Source organism: Lepisma saccharinum, chromosome 15 (assembly GCF_977018435.1).
Source record: "Lepisma saccharinum chromosome 15, izLepSacc3.1, whole genome shotgun sequence".
Lineage (NCBI taxonomy): Eukaryota > Metazoa > Arthropoda > Insecta > Zygentoma > Lepismatidae > Lepisma > Lepisma saccharinum.
The window spans coordinates 21,991,639-22,012,187 of NC_139243.1; the positions used below are offsets into that span (position 1 = coordinate 21,991,639).

At 38.0% G+C, this 20,549-nt stretch overlaps 1 protein-coding gene across 2 annotated transcripts in view; it reads right to left on the reverse strand.

Moving 5' to 3' along the window:
* LOC145999421 (transcription factor SOX-10-like) overlaps window positions 1-20,549 on the reverse strand; it is a 233,364-nt gene that overhangs the window by 66,704 nt on the left and 146,111 nt on the right. For both annotated transcript variants that reach the window (XM_083136377.1, XM_083136376.1), the window contains exon 2: window positions 10,116-10,293. In XM_083136377.1, the coding sequence (XP_082992503.1) occupies window positions 10,116-10,293 (178 nt within the window). The remainder of the gene's footprint in view (window positions 1-10,115; window positions 10,294-20,549) is intronic.

Consider the following 20,549-nt stretch of genomic DNA (forward strand, 5'->3'; position numbering starts at 1 on the left):
AAAAAGATGACATTTCATCAACTTCCGCTCCCTAACTATGACACTATGCCCTATCCGATAACATAATATTGACGTATGTTTTCATTGTATTAAGCAGATATTTTCCCCTCGTATTTTCGCCGTTTGTCTTTTTGGCAGCAACAATTTTAAAATTATAGTTCCTGTAAATAAGAATCCCCAGTTGTTGCGAGAAATGAAGCAGAAGATAAAATATTATATGTAATAACTATTATTCTTGATAAATATGTGTATATAAAACAAAGGACCATATTTACTAGCCACGTGGAAAAGTATGATATCACGTGAAAAGAAAGAGTCAGTTATTAATAACAACTATAAAATTAAAAAGTACATTCGCGCGGGATTATTATGTACTATTCTTTATCGGTTTCACAACAATAAAGCACTGAAACTGTGAGAATTGCAAATGACATTAACAAGTGCTGTGCAAATTTTAAGGCTTTTTTGAGTTCCGATATCTTTAATGTTGTTGACGATTGTTTTATTAAAATTCTTAGTTTCACAGCATTGATTATTTATCTATCATGTTCCGACATAATTTCTGAGGTTAAAATGAAATTAAACTTGCAATTTAATGTAATAGCAGCACGTTCAGCATCAAATTGCCCATGTATTTAAATGGGAGAACAAATGCCCATCAAAAGCATGGGGACAGAACAGGGCTGCTGCCACCTACAATAGTTTGCTTTGATCAGGCCCATTATGACCAGCCGGTATATCAGCACAAATTTAGTTCAAACAAGTTAGCTTCCAACCATAAGCAACCATAACATGCTTCTGCAATGCGGTATTTTACATGAACGCGCATGCGCAGTTGAAATCGTTTAGTTGCAAGCAGGGTGGATAAAAATCATGATTTTTATTTTAAAAAATAATATTTTTGATGATTCTTTTATTTAAATCGATTTAAAAAAAAATTGTATGGTTTTGGCACCATACACATACATACATTTTTTTTTATAGAAAGGCTTTTTTCTAGTAAACGGTCCTGTAAAATAAAAGAATATATGTAAGTATACATTTTTTCTGTTTATAATACTGTATATATGAACAACCTACTATGGAAATGTGTGTGGAGTGTGTTAATGAAACTATAAAAATTTCAGTAACTTTTCTTCCAGTGAAAATAAAACATTCTGGATGTACTCTATAATTGTAACTTAAAATATTTTTATTGTATTTCTAGCTGAATTTGGGCATTTTTTTAAATGATAGTTTGCAAAATATCAGCCGCCATATTTATTTACAGTTTAATGATAATGACACTATTTTTCATTCCTTTTTCTTTCTTAGAGCCTAATAATCACCATTAAAGGATTACAAGATTAATGTACTTTCACAAAAAGTTATTCCGATATCTACAAAATCCTTTGTACATTATTCTATATTTTTTTTTATTTAAAGTGATTTAGATCAGTGATTAAAAAAAAAATCACCTGGTTTAAATTAATCCACCTTGGTTGCAAGCAATGGCGGCGATTGGGTTCCAAAACTGGGGGGAGGGGGGCAAGGACAGTTTACTTTCCTTTGGTAGATAAAGTTTAGCATAGTGAGGGAGAAAAAGTGGCAAAAAGTTGGTGGGGGGGGCAATTGCCCCCCTCGCCCCCAATAATCGCCGCCACTGGTTGCAAGGTTGTGATATGGGGGGGGGGGATATTACCCTTGGTCATTTCTTGATATTCATATAGAAACCATTTTTATTTCGGGGGTACTAGATCAGGTAAGGATATCACGACCTTTTTATTTCACTCTGCGTAAAAATGTGATTTTTAGATCGAGACCCACTTGGTATATTAAAACACAGTTTTCAGCACTGCTCTCTGGTTTTCAGAACGATATCATGTTTTCGCTGTTTCTAGATTATTCCAAAAATATGGATACAAAATTGATATCGTGTAGGATAGTTGGATGTTAGTCACGAATGAACCTGCAACAAATGAAATAGCGCACTGTGAAAGGCATGCAATTTCTGGGAAATTTTGCAATTTTTTTCATAGTGATGAATATGTCAGTAGATGGCAGTACTGATGTATAACTCGTAACAGCTATGATTCATATTTCTTTCTAAGTTTTTCTATCTAAATTGCTATTATATTCATTTACCAAAATTTTAGTAGAAATGACTATCATGTATAATTTACTTCAATGAGCATATACGGTATATTTTGATTGTATTTAATTTGTTTCCGTATATAGTTTATAGCTAAACATAGATATATATATATATATATGAAGTAGAATATCTACATTTACAGATGATTCCATGAGCTTTCACATTGATGGGCGAGTCACATCACACAAATGACATACAAGGTCATATTTTTAATGATACACCTTCCACGAAGTAAGAAAAGAAAATGCACTTTTGGGAACTTTATTTTCCATAAACTTAACGATAATTCGATTATTGCCAATGCCAACTATTCAGTGGTGGGGGGATATAGTGCTTGAGCATACGCACAGATGTCTTCGAACCGGAAGAAAATATGTTATCAAATTTGTTCGCGATTAAAATTAACCGATATGCCATCTGGTGGGATTTTTAGGAAGTACTCTAAGTAGGATACGTTGTGTTGAAGTCGTTTAAAGCATGGGGAATATGCGAGAGAGTAAGGTCTACTGTTCAGGTTTTTTTTTTGCTCTAAATCGTTTTATGGGTAAGAACAAATTAAAAGTTTTCATGTGTTTCCACCCCGTGGAATCAACAAAATGAAATTTGTTAATAAATCAGGGAAAACGTAATTGACAGAAGATTGGTATGGGGGATATAACACTGTAATTCAGCAAGGAAATTACGAAGAATGCACGAGTCTGCTTACTTTATTTTTCGATATATATATATATATATATATATATATATATATATATATATATTACCATGAAAGTAAAGTTTTAAATTGTACTTTATAAATAAAGCTTTTTTTTTTTCAAAAATCATGAAGCGTCTTACCCAATGCGTCCATGTATTACCGGTATTACGTATGTGTGAAATTTGGAACAGGTGCAAGTCGATTAAGAGAGAATATGAAAATAGTTTGAGAATGAATTAATGTCAAATGTAACTAGAAAAAAAAGTGGACATGCTAATGTTACTGTTCCATTCAGTACATCTTTGCCCAGGCCGGGATTCAATCCCGGGACCCCTGGAGAAATGTTTGTGTCTGCATGAAATATGATCGACCTTCGGGGTCTGTTGGAGTATTTCTGACTCAAAAAACGCCATTTTTGACCGTGTAGAAGACTGCCAAAAATTGCACTTCTCTTGATTTTCGAGGGGTGTTTTTTTTTTTTTTTGAGGTGGTATACGCTTCGCCATTGCGAATTGCTTATTAAACAGAAAAACATTTTATTCCCGTTAAACCTTGATTTGTATACGTAATATTTAATGAATTTTGATACAAATCCCTAAATGTGTCTCCATAGCATGGCACGTGCTACATGCACCTTTAGAATGATAATGTTAACAACCCCTTAGCATTTTGATTCTCCCTGAATAAGCTCCAAATTTGAGGTGTAATGCATTTTTTATCAATACTTAAAGTTAAAAAAAAGTGCTATGCACCACGCTATGAAGGCGTATACGGGGTGTGGGGTAATGGCCCCACACTTTCCTGATCTCGGCCGAGCTGGGGGTGATGTGATTAGCACCACGCCCCTGGCCGCCTTTACCCCCCAGAGTTTCCTCCAGATATCCACTTTATACGACGTTGGGTGGGCGCCGGAGCCGCTTGAACAGGTTGAAATTTTCATCAATACTTACATAAAATAAATTAGGGGTACTTGTAGTTGGAGAGATACTATACTTATAAAATAACCCGAGTTACTATCACACTAAGATGAAACAAGCAGTCATATTTGTTTTTATTTGGTACAGTCAATAAATAACCGGATTAATGCCGTGAAAAAGCGGAAAAAAGTGACAGAGCGATGAAACTTACGGGATATGTAGGCCAGGCTGGGGTACGCCACATGTCTGCGAGACGAGTTCCAGACCGCGTCGCTAGGTGGTAGCACTGACAGGGAAGTTAGGTTGTATAAGTGCAATTTGCCTCCAAGGCGCCAGTCAGTCATATCTGAAATAATTGTTACACCTCTAAACATTTTATTAAAACAGCCACGATGTAGTATGAGTGCCAATATCTACATCTGGAAATCGCTGTACATATAGATGTCACTCTTATTGATTCATCTATGTGTTATTGATCTGTGAGAAACAATGTAGGATTTTTTGCCCTTGTGAACGGGCCTTGCTAGGGAAGTCAGAAAGGGCATTTGCACCCTTAAAAAAGGGGTGAGTGGGTATTTTTTTAAATTTTGATGGTGTTTCCAGACAATTTCATGGGGAGTCCTAATGGATCAATTTTTGCCTCCGGTGCTTCCTTCATGGAGAACATTTAATAATAATAATAATAATTCCTTTATTTAGCGGGCGAGGTTGAGCCGTAGGCTGCTCTATCACGTATGTTAGTGAGTGAGAGGTGTTGATTGGGGTTGGATGCGAGCTCACTGTGCACCCTAAAATGCCTTAATTGTTGTTTTCTATCCGGAAAGTGTAGGCTGTTGAGTTTAAAATGCATTTCAAGCCATTTCTGAAAAGAATACATCATTTTTTTTATCTGTTGCTGGCTGTTTCATTCGTAAAAGCCTATTTAGAAGGTGTGTTTTTTAAGTGCCTAATACTGGAAAATGAAAAATCTGTTGATGTCGATCAATTTCAGTGCCTGTTTTGTATTTTTTTCGGTGCCTTTTGCCTGCTCTTTTAAGAGTTTTTAGTGCATGTCGATCCTTAGCCTAATTACACAGGGCCGCATGGGTTCTGTTGTTTTTATAATTTTAGGTGTTTTACATGCATTTGAACTTGCTGATGCTGAAACTGGCATTAGTTTTCTCACATCACGCAAGAATTTTTTACAATTCACGATTTTTATATGTGGGTTGAGGTATGCACGTTTCAGTGCAATTGAAGTGATTGTCGCTAGATGTCAAAATTATTCATCAAGTAATAAAGACCAACAAGCTTTAAATACAGAGAAGTTTTGTTTTATTTAAATTAATTAATATGTTTCTTGCCTAAATGCTGAAAATAATACTAGGTAACACATTGATATATCATTTGAAATTAATTTTATATGTAACTCTCAAAAGTCCTAATTTGCATGGTATGGCCATGGCATCTCGTGGTTGAATAGCCCAGATATGATTTGCTACATCTACGGTGAATTTGTTCCCCGGGTACAGAGACAGGAAATTACAGATTTTGTAAGAACATCATATTACGCATACTTTAAAATGAAACTTGGAGATCAAGATAAATCGTGGGCCCCAGACAAGGTATGTAGATCATGTGTGGAATCTTTACGAAACTGGAGCACGGGAAAAAGGCCATCTATGCCATTTGCAATACCCATGGTGTGGAGAGAGCCTCAGGATCACAGCAATGATTGTTACTTCTGTTCCTGTGAAAGTGTAGGTCGAAATATTAGAAACAAGAGGAGGATAGTGTATCCCAATATTCCCTCTGCAATGAGACCTGTGTTGCACGGTCCAGACTTGCCTGTGCCGACACCTCCATCAAGTCTTGAGTGTGTAAGTGATCCTGGTTCACTAAGTGATTCAGTGGAAGGAAGTGAAATGGAAGATGACATTTATGACCCCCTTCACGGATCTCGTGACCCTATACCGTTCACTCAAAGCGAACTCAATGATTTAGTTAGAGACCTAAATTTATCTAAAGAATCAGCTGAGCTTCTTGGTTCCAGACTTAACGAAAAGAACTTGCTGGCTCATGGAACAACATTTTCCTGGTACAGACACCGAGAAAAAGAGTTTGTGCCTTATTTCTCGAAACAAGATTCTCTCGTGTTTTGTTGTGATGTGTCCGGTTTGCTGACTAAGTTAAATTTTCCTTGTCTTTGAACTGATTCGAGGATATTCATTGACTCGAATAAAACAAGTTTAAAATTTGTTCTGTTACATAATGGAATATGTAATATTGCTCATTCTGTGTCACTAAAAGAAACCTACAGCAATGTGCAACTTGTTCTTAAATATGAGGACCATGGTTGGTTGGTGTGTGGTGATCTTAAAGTTTTGAGCATTTTACTTGGACTACAATGTGGATATACGAAAATGCCATGTTACATCTGTGCGTGGGATAGTAGGGCACGATATTACCACTGGGAAAGAAAAGAATGGCCAATGCGGAAAACGTTGAGCCCGGGTTCAAAGAACATCGTACAACAACATTTAGTCAGTCCTGAGAAAGTTGTACTTCCTCCTCTTCATATCAAATTAGGGCTGATTAAACAATTTGTGAAGGCACTTAACAAGGAAGGACAATGTTTCCAGTTCATATGCAACAAATTTCCATCCTTGTCGTACGGTAAAGTGAAAGAAAGTGTTTTTGTTGGACCAGACATTAGGAAATTAATTAATGATAAAGACTTCGAAGAAACAATGACTGTAGCTGAAAGAGATGCTTGGACAGCATTTAAAAGTGTAGTGTTGAACTTCTTGCGGAAGCACAAAAGTCCTGATTACAGAGAAATTGTTGAGAATACGTTACTTAAATTTCAAGAGCTGAGTTGCAACATGAATCTCAAATTACATTTTTTGCATTCACACCTTGATAACTTTCCACAAAATCTCGGTGAATTAAGAGAGGAACAATACGAACGGTTCCATCAGGACATGAGGGATATGGAGAAAAGGTATCAAGGACATTGGTGTGTTAGCATGATGGCTGACTACTGTTGCGCTTGTACAGAGAAACGCCAGAAGAAAATCACAAGAAAGTTAGGAAAGCTTACAGAAGAAAGCATGCTAAACAGAACTGAAAAATATGTATTGTGTAATGATTTTCTTGTGTGTATATTATATAATGCTAAATGTCGTTTTCTATATTATATGGGTCCTTTGTGTCTGTCTATATTCATTTTAAAATAAACATGTTGATGCGTTTAGTGTGATAAGCTACTTATTCTGATTGAAGAAAAGAAAAATTATAATAAAACAATATGCAATATTGGACAAAGCCCAAATTTTGAAATTTGATTTGTAAGAAAACCTTGCGTGATAGAGAAAAACGAATTTCATGTTCGTGATCAGCATGGCACAAATAATAAAGTTCACATATTAAACAAAAAACAACATTAAATTGAATTTAATTTGCGGCCCTGTGTTATCAGTTACTACGATAAAGGTCAACAACATTAAAAAAAAAGGTCTGCAATAAACATTTGTATGTAATTGTTGTTCAGTTCAGTATCTGTAATCAGAACTTATTATAGAAACTCTTTTACGCCTGTTCATAGAAATTGTTATTTAGGCATATTTGTTCACTGCCTGCTTTCAAAAACATGATTACATTTTAATTATTATAATCTTGTTGTGGTTGTCTTTTGACTTTTGTAATTGACATTTCATTTGATTGTATTCTTGGCTCTTGAAAATGATATACGTGCACCACGCCATCTGTGATTTTATTTTTTTATGCAGCGGCTTCGAACTGTGCTCTGCTGATCACTTGGAAAATATTTAAATACTTCAGAGAAATTCTTTGACTATATTTAAAAGAAAAAATTGGTAAATTGATTGATTGATTTGCTGTTTCAAGTCCACTTTATGCACAGTAAGGCTGATCGGGACTGAACCTACAGTGTAAAGTGGAATCCGAACCACTATGTGCCTCAATAGTGTCGAACCCGGGACTGGTGAATTGATGCATTACTATCTATGTATTTGCAATGGAACGCTTAGGTACTAATATCGGTTCAAAGTAGGGTTGAGCCGATACCGATAAAATATCTATTTTAATATTCTGATGCAATTCATGAATATTCTAAAGCAATTTTTTTTTTCATAAATCGATACATATAATTGGATAGGAATATTTACACAACAATAGGGTGATCATACGTCAAGTCCCGTCTAAGCCAAGTCTAAATTTGAGACACATTTCATGCTAAGAAATATGTATTGTTTTGCATTTGTTCCGTTATTTGTAGAGCAGTGAATTAGCATACAGTTTCTTTACGGAATTGCAACAAGAATTCAAATTTTATGCGTCTGGACACAAACTCAGAAGAAAAATCAACAGTTGTGCGTTTAATATGTGGGGAAAGTTTTTCAGGAAGATTTATAAACGATTGATGAAAAATAAAGCTCCTCTCAAGATTAGTTCTTCTACTAAATACTTCTGGCAACTTCAGTGTAGGACTAACATCATAGGCTGATCAGAAAGAACGAAAAATACTATGTAAATCATACCGATAGTATAATAATTAACTGCTTTTGACAATGGGAGATCATATTTCATTTATTGTTTTTGATGTATTATTTATTTGATCCATCCTTTATTAATAATAACAATAATTCTATGATTATTCTATGCCTAACCGATTTTTCAGGTAATGGAAGGGGGAACTGATCTCCTTGGGATGTCCCGTTTTTGGGTCAAAATATTATGGTCACCCTGTACAACAATATTGATCAGTATTTTGAAGAAATTTTAATTATTGCAATTTTCAAGTACCGGCTTCGGTATCGGCTCAGCCCTAATGTTGCATTATTACTACTTCAATACAAAAATGCTAAACTTTGGTTTTCTTTAACTAGGCTGTCGAATGGGGAACAAGACATTCCATTAAATATCTGATGATATTTGACTCTATTTTGGTTCTATGTTCCAAGTAAGGTGAGAATTTGAAAGCTCTATAAATAATACCTTGATAAATACTCCCTTTCTGCATTGCACACCGTGAATCACATACGGGGGCAATAGTCAAGAATAGTCCCCAAAAACTAAAAAAAAAAAAGCAAAGGCCCACGTATCCCAAAACAGGCATCGTGAAAGACGATAGTAATAGATTTTTTCAAAGCGACATCTGAATGTAAAATAAGCACCGATTTTTTTCCTCGCAAAAACACAGGAAACGCAAGTTTAACGTGAGGGGGGGAGGGGGTTGAAATGTTTAATTTGCAAATGGTTGATCAAAGAGATCAACCAGATAATTTTGCCGCCAGTGGGGCATAAACAAACTGTCAAAGATGAAAGCGGACCGCCATGAATACTCTTTTACAGCTTGTTTTATGGAATTTCACTGCCTTTCCTCCGCTCCCCCCCCCCCCCCCCCCCCCGCACTTGTCATCCGTGTCAAACGGGACGACACCTGAGCAACAACTGTGTAAATACACGTTCCCTTAATTTGTCGCTTGATTGACAGGTGACTGCGGAGAAACCTCAGATGGTGAGGCAATTGGTATGAGAGTGGTATATAACGGGGGGGGGGGGATTAAGTTCCCCGTGCCGTGAAGGCACATTTAGGAGTAGGGGTTGGAGATAGCCCCCAAACATTCTCGATCTCGACCACTTTTTGAGGTGATGTGATCAGCACCACGCTCTGGTCGTTTTAACCCTACACCCGGGTTGCCCCCAGGTGCCCATGTATTTGAGGCTGAGAGAACCCCAGATCCGCTTTAAGCAAGGACAAGGTCGGAAAAATTCCGATCTTAGATCACCCCGAGAATTTTTTTTAGCCTTACTGTGCATAAAGTGGACTTAAAACACCAAATCAATCAACAGGATTGTTTGATTGATTCGGTTCGATTTACTTTGCTTTTCTGCCACTTTTGACAAATCGCGAAGATGAATAATGATTTGATGAAACTGACGAAGGGACACTCACAAAAACACTCATTCCACGCCGAGATTCGAACCTGGGATCCCTGGGGTCGGAGCGCATTGTACTAACCACTCCGCCACGGACATCGGCTAATTCTAACAGGACAAATCCTAAATGTCGTTCATTTCACACACTTCATAAATATCCTCCATCACTTTAACATTATGATATAATGTATTAAAATAATGACCCTTGGTCAATAATAAGCGTATGTCTTGAAAACACAATATACGTTGTAGAATGTAAATATTATATTAGGCCTATTATGCAATGAAATATCCGTGCGTACATAAAATGGCCCACAAAACGTATTACATGAATAGCAAGCTGGCTGTTCCTGCTAAACTCAGATTACAAGTTAAGTAGCTTCAACCGGAAGTACGTAAAGACTGTAAATAGCCAATCACTTACCTCCAAAGCTTCCCAAGCGTTTTGCTGAGCTCTGCGTTGTGAAGTTGCGGGTACTGGTCAGCCAACTTCCGCCTCGCTGCTTGGGCCCACACCATGAAGGCGTTCATTGGCCTCTTGATATGGGGCTTCCTCTTGGCTGCAGATTTCTGTGTCACTGGCAACAGTGTCCAGTCGTAACCTGCGAAGATAGAATTCAGAGTGTAAGCTTCATCCAAATTTACTTAAGGTGACCTTATGCCCCGGTGAAGATTAGAGCATAATCTTCAAGCCTGTGTAAGCTTACGGGGTAACTTTGGTCGCGATTATCTCGAGAACCAATGGACAAGAAACATTTTAAACTTTACCTGAGCACCGAGAAAGGTTGCTTTAAGAGAACTGTTATTTGATATTTTCATTAACTACATTACATTACCAAAAAACGAGAAAACATTGCACATACCAAGATTTATTATCGTCAAATGCATGTTTGTTACAAACATTTTAAAACAAATATTATGAAATGCATAAACATATGATAATTCAGTGCGTTCGTTTTGCCTCCGGACCGAGATAGAGCGTGACATGGCGCACATGCCGGCATTTTCGTCCCGTAACGTCTCGCATATTTACGCACATATCTTTAGCATGTAGACAATTATATTCATATTGCATAACGAGTACTAAACTGTGTTATAAGAGTTGCTCAAAGTTGTTCACGTGCTATCTCGGCCCAGAGCCAAAACAAAAGCACTGTACTTTAAAACTCTGACACACGCACACGCACCCCCCCCCCCACACACACACAGAGACATATATATAACTTTTAAACTATTATTTGTTACAAAACGTATGGTCTGATGACGTAATGGTAGCGTCGTCGCCTTGTAATCAATTGCTCCCGGGTTCGGATCCCACTTTAAACTGTACCTCCAGTCCCGATTAGCTTATCTGTACATAAAGTGAACTTAAAACACAATAGCTCAGTTTGCTACTAATGTTTTTGAAAATCCTTTTCGATTATTCATTTAACTTTATGGTAATGAACTTCGTAAATAAAGAATCCGATTCATTAACAATTTAATATACATTGAGATCGCTAAATATAAATCTGTAAATTCACACGTAACTAGTATCACTTGAGAAAAGTACGATGAATACGAATAAAAAAACACAAATAAAACATTACAAAATTTAATGATTTTTCAGGGTTTTTATTCTTATTTACTCCGTTGTCCTGTTTTATGTCAATTACCGAAATTCACTCAAACGTTCGCCAGTTGATAATGTAAGTTCCTATTACACATGGATTTTCACACGAAGTGTTCATATAATACGTGAATGCGCTGCGACGCTACGAGTACCGGGTTCGAATCCCGGCGTGGGCATGAGTGTTCTTTGTCAGTGTCCCTTCATCAATTTCATCGACTTCGCGATTAGACCAAAATTGGCTGAAAAGCGAAGTAAAATAAACCAGATAAATCAATGAATAAAATATGTGGATACGCCTTTCATCTAGGCAACCCTTCTTACTTTAATAATAGTGCCAGAGAAGAATGCGTTTCTACCGATTTATACTTCAAACAGCGAACTGTTTGCAAGACTGGCTCATAGATGTCACCAGTAGTTACATTCATCAACATGGTAATACAAAGTGCCTGAAACTGGTTACTTTTGATTGTTGCTACACAAATAAATTACATATCAATAGATTACACTTCCAAAGAGATAAAGCAATTTAGTATTGTGTCAGAGTGTGCACAATTTGACTCGGAATTCTGCAATTTCCGAGAGAAATGAGCTTGTTGTGTGATTCTTAGTTCTCTCCAATTGCACGAAAGTTTGCAATAAAAAGTGTTAGTCATTTTTTGGATCATCATAAACTCTATTAACTGGATACTCGCCCACATTAAAAGTTAGTCACATTTAGACTCGAGAGAAAATAAGCGATATCCTCTGTGGCGAAATGGTTAGCGTACCCATACGGAATACGGTAGCCAGGGATCTTTGATTCAAATTCTGGACGACGTATGGTCGATTTTCTGTACCTATCACTTCATCTTTTTCATCAACTGATCCTCATCGTATAGATTAACCTAATGTCCGTGACAGGGTATGACGGCCCTCGTTCACTCTATCCCAGCACAAACCACAGCCATAGATCTTGGCGTTTCAGAACCATTGACAAAGAGCTGCTTCTGAGTTGCTAGATGGACAAGGTGTGGAAACGCTTTCAGGTGTCAACTCAGGCACGTGCTGTAGTTATGCAAGGAAATGGATGGTCCAGGGTCTACCTACCTACCTCACTCCCACATTCCTCAGCAGAGGTGGGCGATCATCCAACTAGTTAAGTGGAGACGTGTGGTCAGCACGACGAATGCCCAGTCTTTGAAGGTTTCCATGACCGGCTAACGCTACTCATTCGTAGCTCCTCAATTTCCTCACGACGACGATGGGTGACTTTCCAAAGACACCCAACTATCAACCTCCCTTCCATGCAGTACAGGTCATTCGGTTTAGCTTGAGCTCTGACCTTCAGCAGTGTAGAACCTGCCGTCAGCGCGACGATGCGAGGATTCCACTGAGAGCAGAGTTGCTAACCACCTTAACAATTACCTACATCCATAATCTGACTTCAGAGCTTATTGATGGTGGTGTTCGGTACTTGCATTTAGTTTATTTTTTAAAGTGACACTTTGAGAAGGTGATAATTCAAGGAAAAGAATGACAGAGGATTATTTTTGTCAGTAGCTCAGACGAAACGTTTAAGTGCATCATCAAAAAATATGCACTGTGCTGCATGAAAACGCATCAACTGATGCATTGAAGTGCATCTCGACTGAAATAAATCCTCACTTGAATCAAATGATGCACTTTGGTGTTTCTATCACGACACACAAAAATGCACCCAAATGCATGAAATGTGAATATGATTCTTTGAAGAAGCCATAAAACACACTTTAGTGCATCAATCGATGCATTCTGGCGGATCAATCGATATGATGCATTTAGTTCTCTGAGTGTACCTTCATACAGTTTCGTCGGTGGTTAAGATGGCGTGATTTTTCCAATGCGGGGTGAAATATGAATCGTATTTGAAAGGCAAGTACTGTGTTTATGGCTAACGTCATGTGACTTTTGTGTTACTCCTCACATCCGCATGCTTTGCAACGCGTGTGGTTGCTGTACGATCTATAATAAAGTTCACAGAAAATTTGAAATGAAGTACTGCTTATCAATCAGCGGGTGCGTTCGCAGTACGCGTATATTTGTATACACTTTTCAGTATATCTTCTATGCCTGTCTCAATACACATACGAAAAGTGACAATGATACGTTCACGAGACAAAGTTTGTTTTTAATTCACTTTAATTTATTTTTAAAATTCCCTCCACCGGAAATAGAATTTTGGATCCTTCGATTACAAGGGGTATAGCATTAGCCACTGCACTGAGGCCCGATTGATTCCACGAGAAACAGGCTCCATAGTCCTGTATTTTTTCGTATGTTACGTAGCTTTCAACAATGTTGTTTTGTGGCAAATAGCATCGTTTTAGATGCTCCGGTCATTGTTACGTGTCTTAGAAAAATGTGAAAAACTACATTCAGCATATAATCGTTATATTTGTACCTTGAATCACTGCCACAAAAGCAGCGTTTCCAACACGCTCCGAAACGTTTGCCGGAATTATGGCGGCGGGCGTGTTTTCGCGCAATGAATTCTGGGGGAAGTTGTTCGCTGAATAACATCTATTGAAGGGAAACGGATTAGATATGTATTCAAGGCCCAGCAAAAAAAAATGATACTTCATTAAGTTCCTAGCCCTACACATATCAAATCAATATTTTCAGCTATCGTTGATATCGATATCAACGTCGATATTTTCGATAGCGATACTCCAATGACATCGCACTTCGATATCGACAAATTTATAACGCACAGCCCTACGTGCAACTTGCCTACTATTACATTTGTCGCCGACTGTACAACTCAGGTATACTTACGACCAAATCGTACTAAGTGTAGTGATGCGAAGGGTATACTAACAACAACAATACGAAATCAGAACGCACAATTATCATGCACTCTGAAGGTGTTTTCCATTCCCTGAAGAGCAAATATTTACAAGAGAAATTGAACCAATCGTGTATGTATATTCATAGCATCTGACGAAGCAAGATTTCGAAAGCAAGGGAAAAAATTATACACGCATTTGCATGGTCCCCACTAACTTCCCAAACACGAGATCCTTGTTAACATTCATAATGTGTACTGGATGTATTGCTCGTGAAACGACCGCAGTAGTATGCATTCATTAATTATTACCATACTGAGATCACTGGAAACATGTTTAGGAGGCCATCTTTGCTGAACTCGTGATGAATTCATAGGGGATCCCTCCGGAGATTAAAAAGTTTCTCCCTAAAATTTGAGGAGCCTGGCAGAGCAGGTTAAAATATACAAGACAGGAATTTTGCCTGTGGTATTATATGGATGCGAAACTTGGTCTCTTACATTAAAAGAGGAACATTTCAAAATAAGTTTTTTAGGAAAATATTTGGACCTAAAATTGATGAGGAGACAGGTGAGTGGAGAAGGTTACATAATTTGGAACTGCATAATTTGTATTCCTGTCCAGACATTATTAGAATAATTAAATCGAGAAGACTTAGGTGGGCAGGCCATGTGGCACGAATGGGAGAGGAAAGAAGAGTTTACAGGATTCTTGTTGGGAAACCTGATGGTAAGAGACCTGTAGGAAGGCCAAGACGAAGATGGAGGGACAACGTTGAGATGGACCCAAAGGAAATCGGCAGGGATGGAAAAGAGTATATAGATCTTGCTCAGGATAGGGACAGATGGAAGGCCTGTGCTGCTGCTGCCATAAGCCTTCGGGTTTAAGAAGGCTAGAGAGTTAGTTAGTTAGTGACAGAGCAGCTAAGAAATTTTGCAACCATTTTTACTTTGATTTTCTTTCAATCATTTTAATTTAATGCAGTTTTTTATTGTAATGAACACAAATTCAACCCTCTTTAAAATTAAAAGTCAAATAATGAACGCATTTCAATTATTGTCCATTTTGTTAACTGCTGTAGTGAGAAATATAATGGATTAGGATACGCTTCAAGCTTGTGTCAACCGCTGAGGGGGACGAGGAACTGACAAAACGTTTCATTGATGACGTCATCCACAGATATGCTGTAGAAAGCCTAAACGCCTTAATTTGCTGTAAATGTAAATTATTGCGTACTATATTATTATTTTATTGATTCTCATCACCTCATTCTTAAAATGATAGTTAATTAAACTTAATTACAGTTAATTCAATTTAATTACATATCAGATGTGAGGGACAGTTTAACAATTCAAGTTTTTTATGCTTGTATTAGTATTATTTTATTCGAATTATAATTTGATGCCTATGATATTCCCCATTCGTGAAGTTTCAAGGCCCCTCCGGAGGAAACTGGCTGGATTCAACACTGGATAAACTTTGATCACTTCCAACAGCGTACGCAGGTTTTGTTTTTCCTTTCCAGAAGGGGCTGTAATGGTAATGGTGAATATTATACATATGGCTGCAGTTTAGGTGGGGAAGGGACGGAATACACAATCAAATACTTCGTAATTACCATTCTTTACCGTTTTAAAAGTTGTTCAAAGACAAAAATGATAATCGGGGGTCATTTTACGGGTGGATATTCTTAAAATTTTGGAGCCCCTCAGCATATATGCATGAAAGAATGTGAAAAAGAAGGCAAAATAAATAGCCTATGGAAACAGCTGGAGAAGAATGGCTATGAGAAGCAGGATAGACTGGACATAAACAGAAGAAGGAAGAAAACGGGCAGGGAAGAATTGGAAGAGAAAGAAAAAGAGAGAAGGTTTGGAATAAGGAGTATGGGGAAGACCACAGAAAAGATATGCAAAGTGCTTAGGAAGGCGGGAATTAAAACTTACAGGAAGGGAGGGAGAAGCATCTTAGGAATAGCGAGGAATGCTAAGAAGAATAAGGAAAACAGAGAAGATGAAGAGGAAGGGATTATCTACGAAGTGAAATGTAAAGAATGTCAGAGTGTGTACATAGGAGAAACGAAGAAAAGGCTGAAAGACAGGTTGAAACAACATAGGGATGATGTACGACTTAAGAGAGAGAGAAATGCAATATTTAAACACACGAGAGAAACAGGACATGACATAGAGTGGGATGAGGCTAAGCAGATAGGAAGGGAGAAGAGAATGCTAGTGAGAAAATGGAAGGAAGCCAAGGAAATAGAGAAGAAAGGTGAAGAAGACACAATGAACTGGAATGGGGGACTGAAGTTAAACAAAGAATGGAAGAAGTTGTTAGAAAGAGTGGAAAGGACAAGAGAGAAAGAGGAGAGGAGAAGGAAGAAAAATGAAGGGAAAAGATCATGAGATTAAAAATCCAACCACATTCTATATGGAAGTAATTGAGTTTAGCCTTTGAGGTGAAAGTAAAGTTGGTGAAAGTGAAAGTCACCTCCTAGAAAGTTCCAAACAACTTTCTAAATAGTCTGGAGGGAGTAATGTTTGTGTATATATAAGGCCCTGTTTTTGTATCTTGTTACTTTTGTACTTGATACAGAGTCTGAAGAAGACCTTGCTAGAAGGTTGAAACGTTACGTTTAGTTTATGTTTTTAATAAAATAAATTACTGCCTTGGTCAGCATATTTAGTTTTTCATAATCATGGAAACAATGCCACCTTCAGCAATGTTTCTCAATGCAGAATACGTAAGTACGGATATTGAAATTAAATGAAAAAAAAGGTAAAGTGCTCCCCTGTGCATAGCACCACGCCATGAAGGCGTATAGGGGGTGTGGGGGTAACGCCCCACACTTTCTTGATCCGGTCGTGAGTGGGGGTGATGTGATCAGCATCACGTCCCTGACCGCCTTTACCCCCCAGGGTTTCCCCCAGGTACCCATGTTATTCGACGCCTTTTCCCGGAGATAAGAAATTTACCAAAGGTCCGTTTTACGATGATATAAGACTTGAAGTGTCTACTAAATAGGCAAAGAAATAAAAATTGAGACCTATTTTTCTCTCTGAATGGAAGAACTACCTCTCCAAACAATCATCGGCAATTCAATTTCACTCAAATAACACTTACCCAGTTTTTACAATGATCAAAGCATATGGATCACTCCTGTTTGATTACAATCAGTTGTGTATGATATGGCTCTTGTCCAAAGGATTGGAAAACCAAAAGCAGCACAATGTTTAGGAGAACTTGCAGACTCTTCATAGAGAAAGAGTCTTATTTTTACCCGTCATGTAACAGAATTGATGTTTTCGCTCAGTATGTTTCACCATGCACAAGTGCAACGAGATGCAGCACAACTACAAATATTCGCAGAATTATCAGCAGCAGGGCAACTCTTCTTCCTTAATCCTGGTCCAGCTTCAAGCATGCGCTTGATTATAGTTGCACTTCGCTTGTGTTTTCTTGTGACATTACCGATGTCTTGACAGATCTAGCTCTTGGAGTATGGTTGCAAAGGAGCAATACTAAAGTATAATACCCATTTATAAGATTGCAGCAGATCTGTCTTTCAAATATCAGTCATATTAGGATTCTGTCCCGCACAGTGACCATGCGGTCTAAGGCATCTTGATTTGGGCTACGGGTACGAGATGCACGTATGTGCGATTCTTCTGGAAGAAGCCTAGCAACTTTTCTCCTGAGGTTTCGGCCTGTATATGGAATCGATGGTCACCCACCATCGTAAGGAAATTGGGGAGCTACGAATGAGTAGCGTAACGCGGTTATGGAAACCTACAACAATGACGGGTTCGTCGGGTTCTCCACACTTCACCCTGTAACTGGCTGGGTGATCTCCCACCTCAGCAGGTGAGAGTGTGGTCGGCAGCCTGTAGGTAGGCCAAGGCCCTCACGGGATGTTGTACTACGGGTTATGTTATTATTAGAATTCCATAGCTTGATTAATTGTGATACTGTACGTCATATTAGAGGACATACAAAAAGTCAGCGTGGGAAGTCTATATGAAACAACTTCTTCCTACCCAAGATGTTCTTCGACTTCGACTGCACATAACACGAGCCAATGAAGTTCTTATTTGGAGAAATACATTTCAAATCAATCCAATTTTTTTTTTCGCCAGAAGATGGATGGAAACTTTATGGTAACAAAATTATGAAAAACTGAATATGCTGACCAAGGCAGTAATTTATTTTATTATAAAACATAAACTAAACATAACGTTTCAATCTTCTAGCAAGGTCTTCTTCAGACTCTGCACCAAGTACAAATGTAACAAGGTACAAAACAGGACAGAGGCGTGGCGTGCATGTAACCGCTGTTACCGCAGGTAACAACAAAATATAAAGAATTGAAGAACCGGTCTTAAAATATTATTACATACATAAACTGGTAATATTGTCGTAAAGTAAATATTGCAAACTGACATGTTTTCTGACACCGGCAAAAGCGAAGAGGAGGACTCTTCCGGTACCCTCCTGAGGCAACATGAGGAAAGGACCCTGAGCCCACGCAGGAAGAATTCGCGTCGCGACAAAGACTGTTACGGCGGGAAGAGGAGGCGGGTTATTGTCATGCCTGTTTAACCGCCACAGTTGCTGGTGATCCTTACCGGATACAGATCAGTGCTGCCATATTCAATTGACAGAAAAGAGCTAAATCCCCTAATCGGGTCTATCTTACTCTGAAGGTGTCCACTCACACTGGGCAAAAGCAAACTACCAAATGATATTTTGTATTTACACTAAATATATCAGCGATTACGAAAGTCCTCTTTGTCCTTCTTTGACATCATGGGCGAGAACGAGAGTAGAGGGATGGGGATGGTCAAGGGGTCCACTGTCCTTCTAAAAATGTCAACCTAAAATTCTATATTTCACACATATAATAATATTTCGGTTACAGGAATTTGTGATAATTGTTGAAAGGGCCGATTGAGATTGACACACGTTGTCGCAGGAAGCAATGTTTTTGAGGTAGCAGCACTGTTTTTGGGTGAAAACATTACTTCCAAGCATAATTTCCCGATTGTTATCTTAGCTCGTTCTGAAAGTGTCAGGTGTCGTAGGTTCGAATCCTCAGCAAGAAATGGTTATTTCAATGTTCGTTGTTATTCTTTTACTTACATAATTATAAAATTAATAATTACATACAAAAATAAATAATAATTTTATTTCAATAATTCACCATGCATCCTCATCGTTACGATTATCCTATAAAGCGAAAGCCTTAAAGGTAGCAAGGGACGTAAAATATACGAAATAGTAGTGGTGTCGGAAATGAGATTTCGGTGGATTTAGCGAAACATGGGAGTGGGAGTAGTTAGGAAACAGATGAAGACTACATCTACTCTACATACGTCTTATTTGAAACGAAAAGTTTCGCGATTTGGGCAAATCTGGTTTGAAAAGAACTAAGATGGCAACAGTAGTAGAACTGGACTTCTTGCAGTGTAAGGTTCCGAAGGAAATATTGGCTATTGGGAAGTGCCGATGCTGAGAGGGGAGGGCGCAAGGAGGGTGCTTCACGTGTTACAAAAGTAAACAACTGTTGGCGAGAAGGACTGTGCAGTGCGAGTTTTGTGAGTGGTGTCTTTCGTCCTTTTGTTGTTTTCGGGCATTGTCAATTAATTAACAAGCGATATTAATTACTTCGATGTTTCTGTAAGTAAGTAAGTTTCTGTAAGTCCTACTAATAACCGGTAACGTTTTAAGAATTCCACGCCACGCCACTGAAACAGGACTATATATATATATATACAAACATTACTCCCCTCCAGACTATTAGAAAGTTGTTCTGGAACATTCTAGCAGGTGGCTATCCCTTGTCAACGGTACTTTCACCTAAAAGGCTAAACATATTTACTTCCATATAGAATGTGGTTGGACTCTTTATCTCATGCTCTTTTTCCTTCATTCTTCTTCCATTCTTTGTTTATCTTCAGTCCCCCATTCCAGTTCATTGTGTCTTCTTCAACTTTCTTCTCTATTTCCTTGGCCTCCTTCCATTTTCTCACCAGCATTCTCTTCTCCCTTCCTATCTGCTTAGCCTCATCCCACTCTATGTCATGTCCTGTTTCCTTCGTGTGTTTAAATATCGCATTAACGTTACATATATTTTATGATTTATAATAAAATAAATTTCTGCCTTGGGCAGCATATTGAGTTTTTCATATCATGGAAACAAGGCTTAATGGTGTTATAACATAATTATGTATGCCGATCATGGCAACTCGTTAATCATTTCCCAGTGAATTACTGAGCATAACATGTTGCAAATGCACTAAAGGATTAGGATGCTCTTGCACATTGGCAAAGCTCTCCTAATGTCCAGGTTGTGAATGTTATGGAAAAGAGTGCTACAATGAGCATACACGGGCAACTTCAGGGGTGTGAGAGTGGCCCGTCCTCAAGACACCCACATATCAAC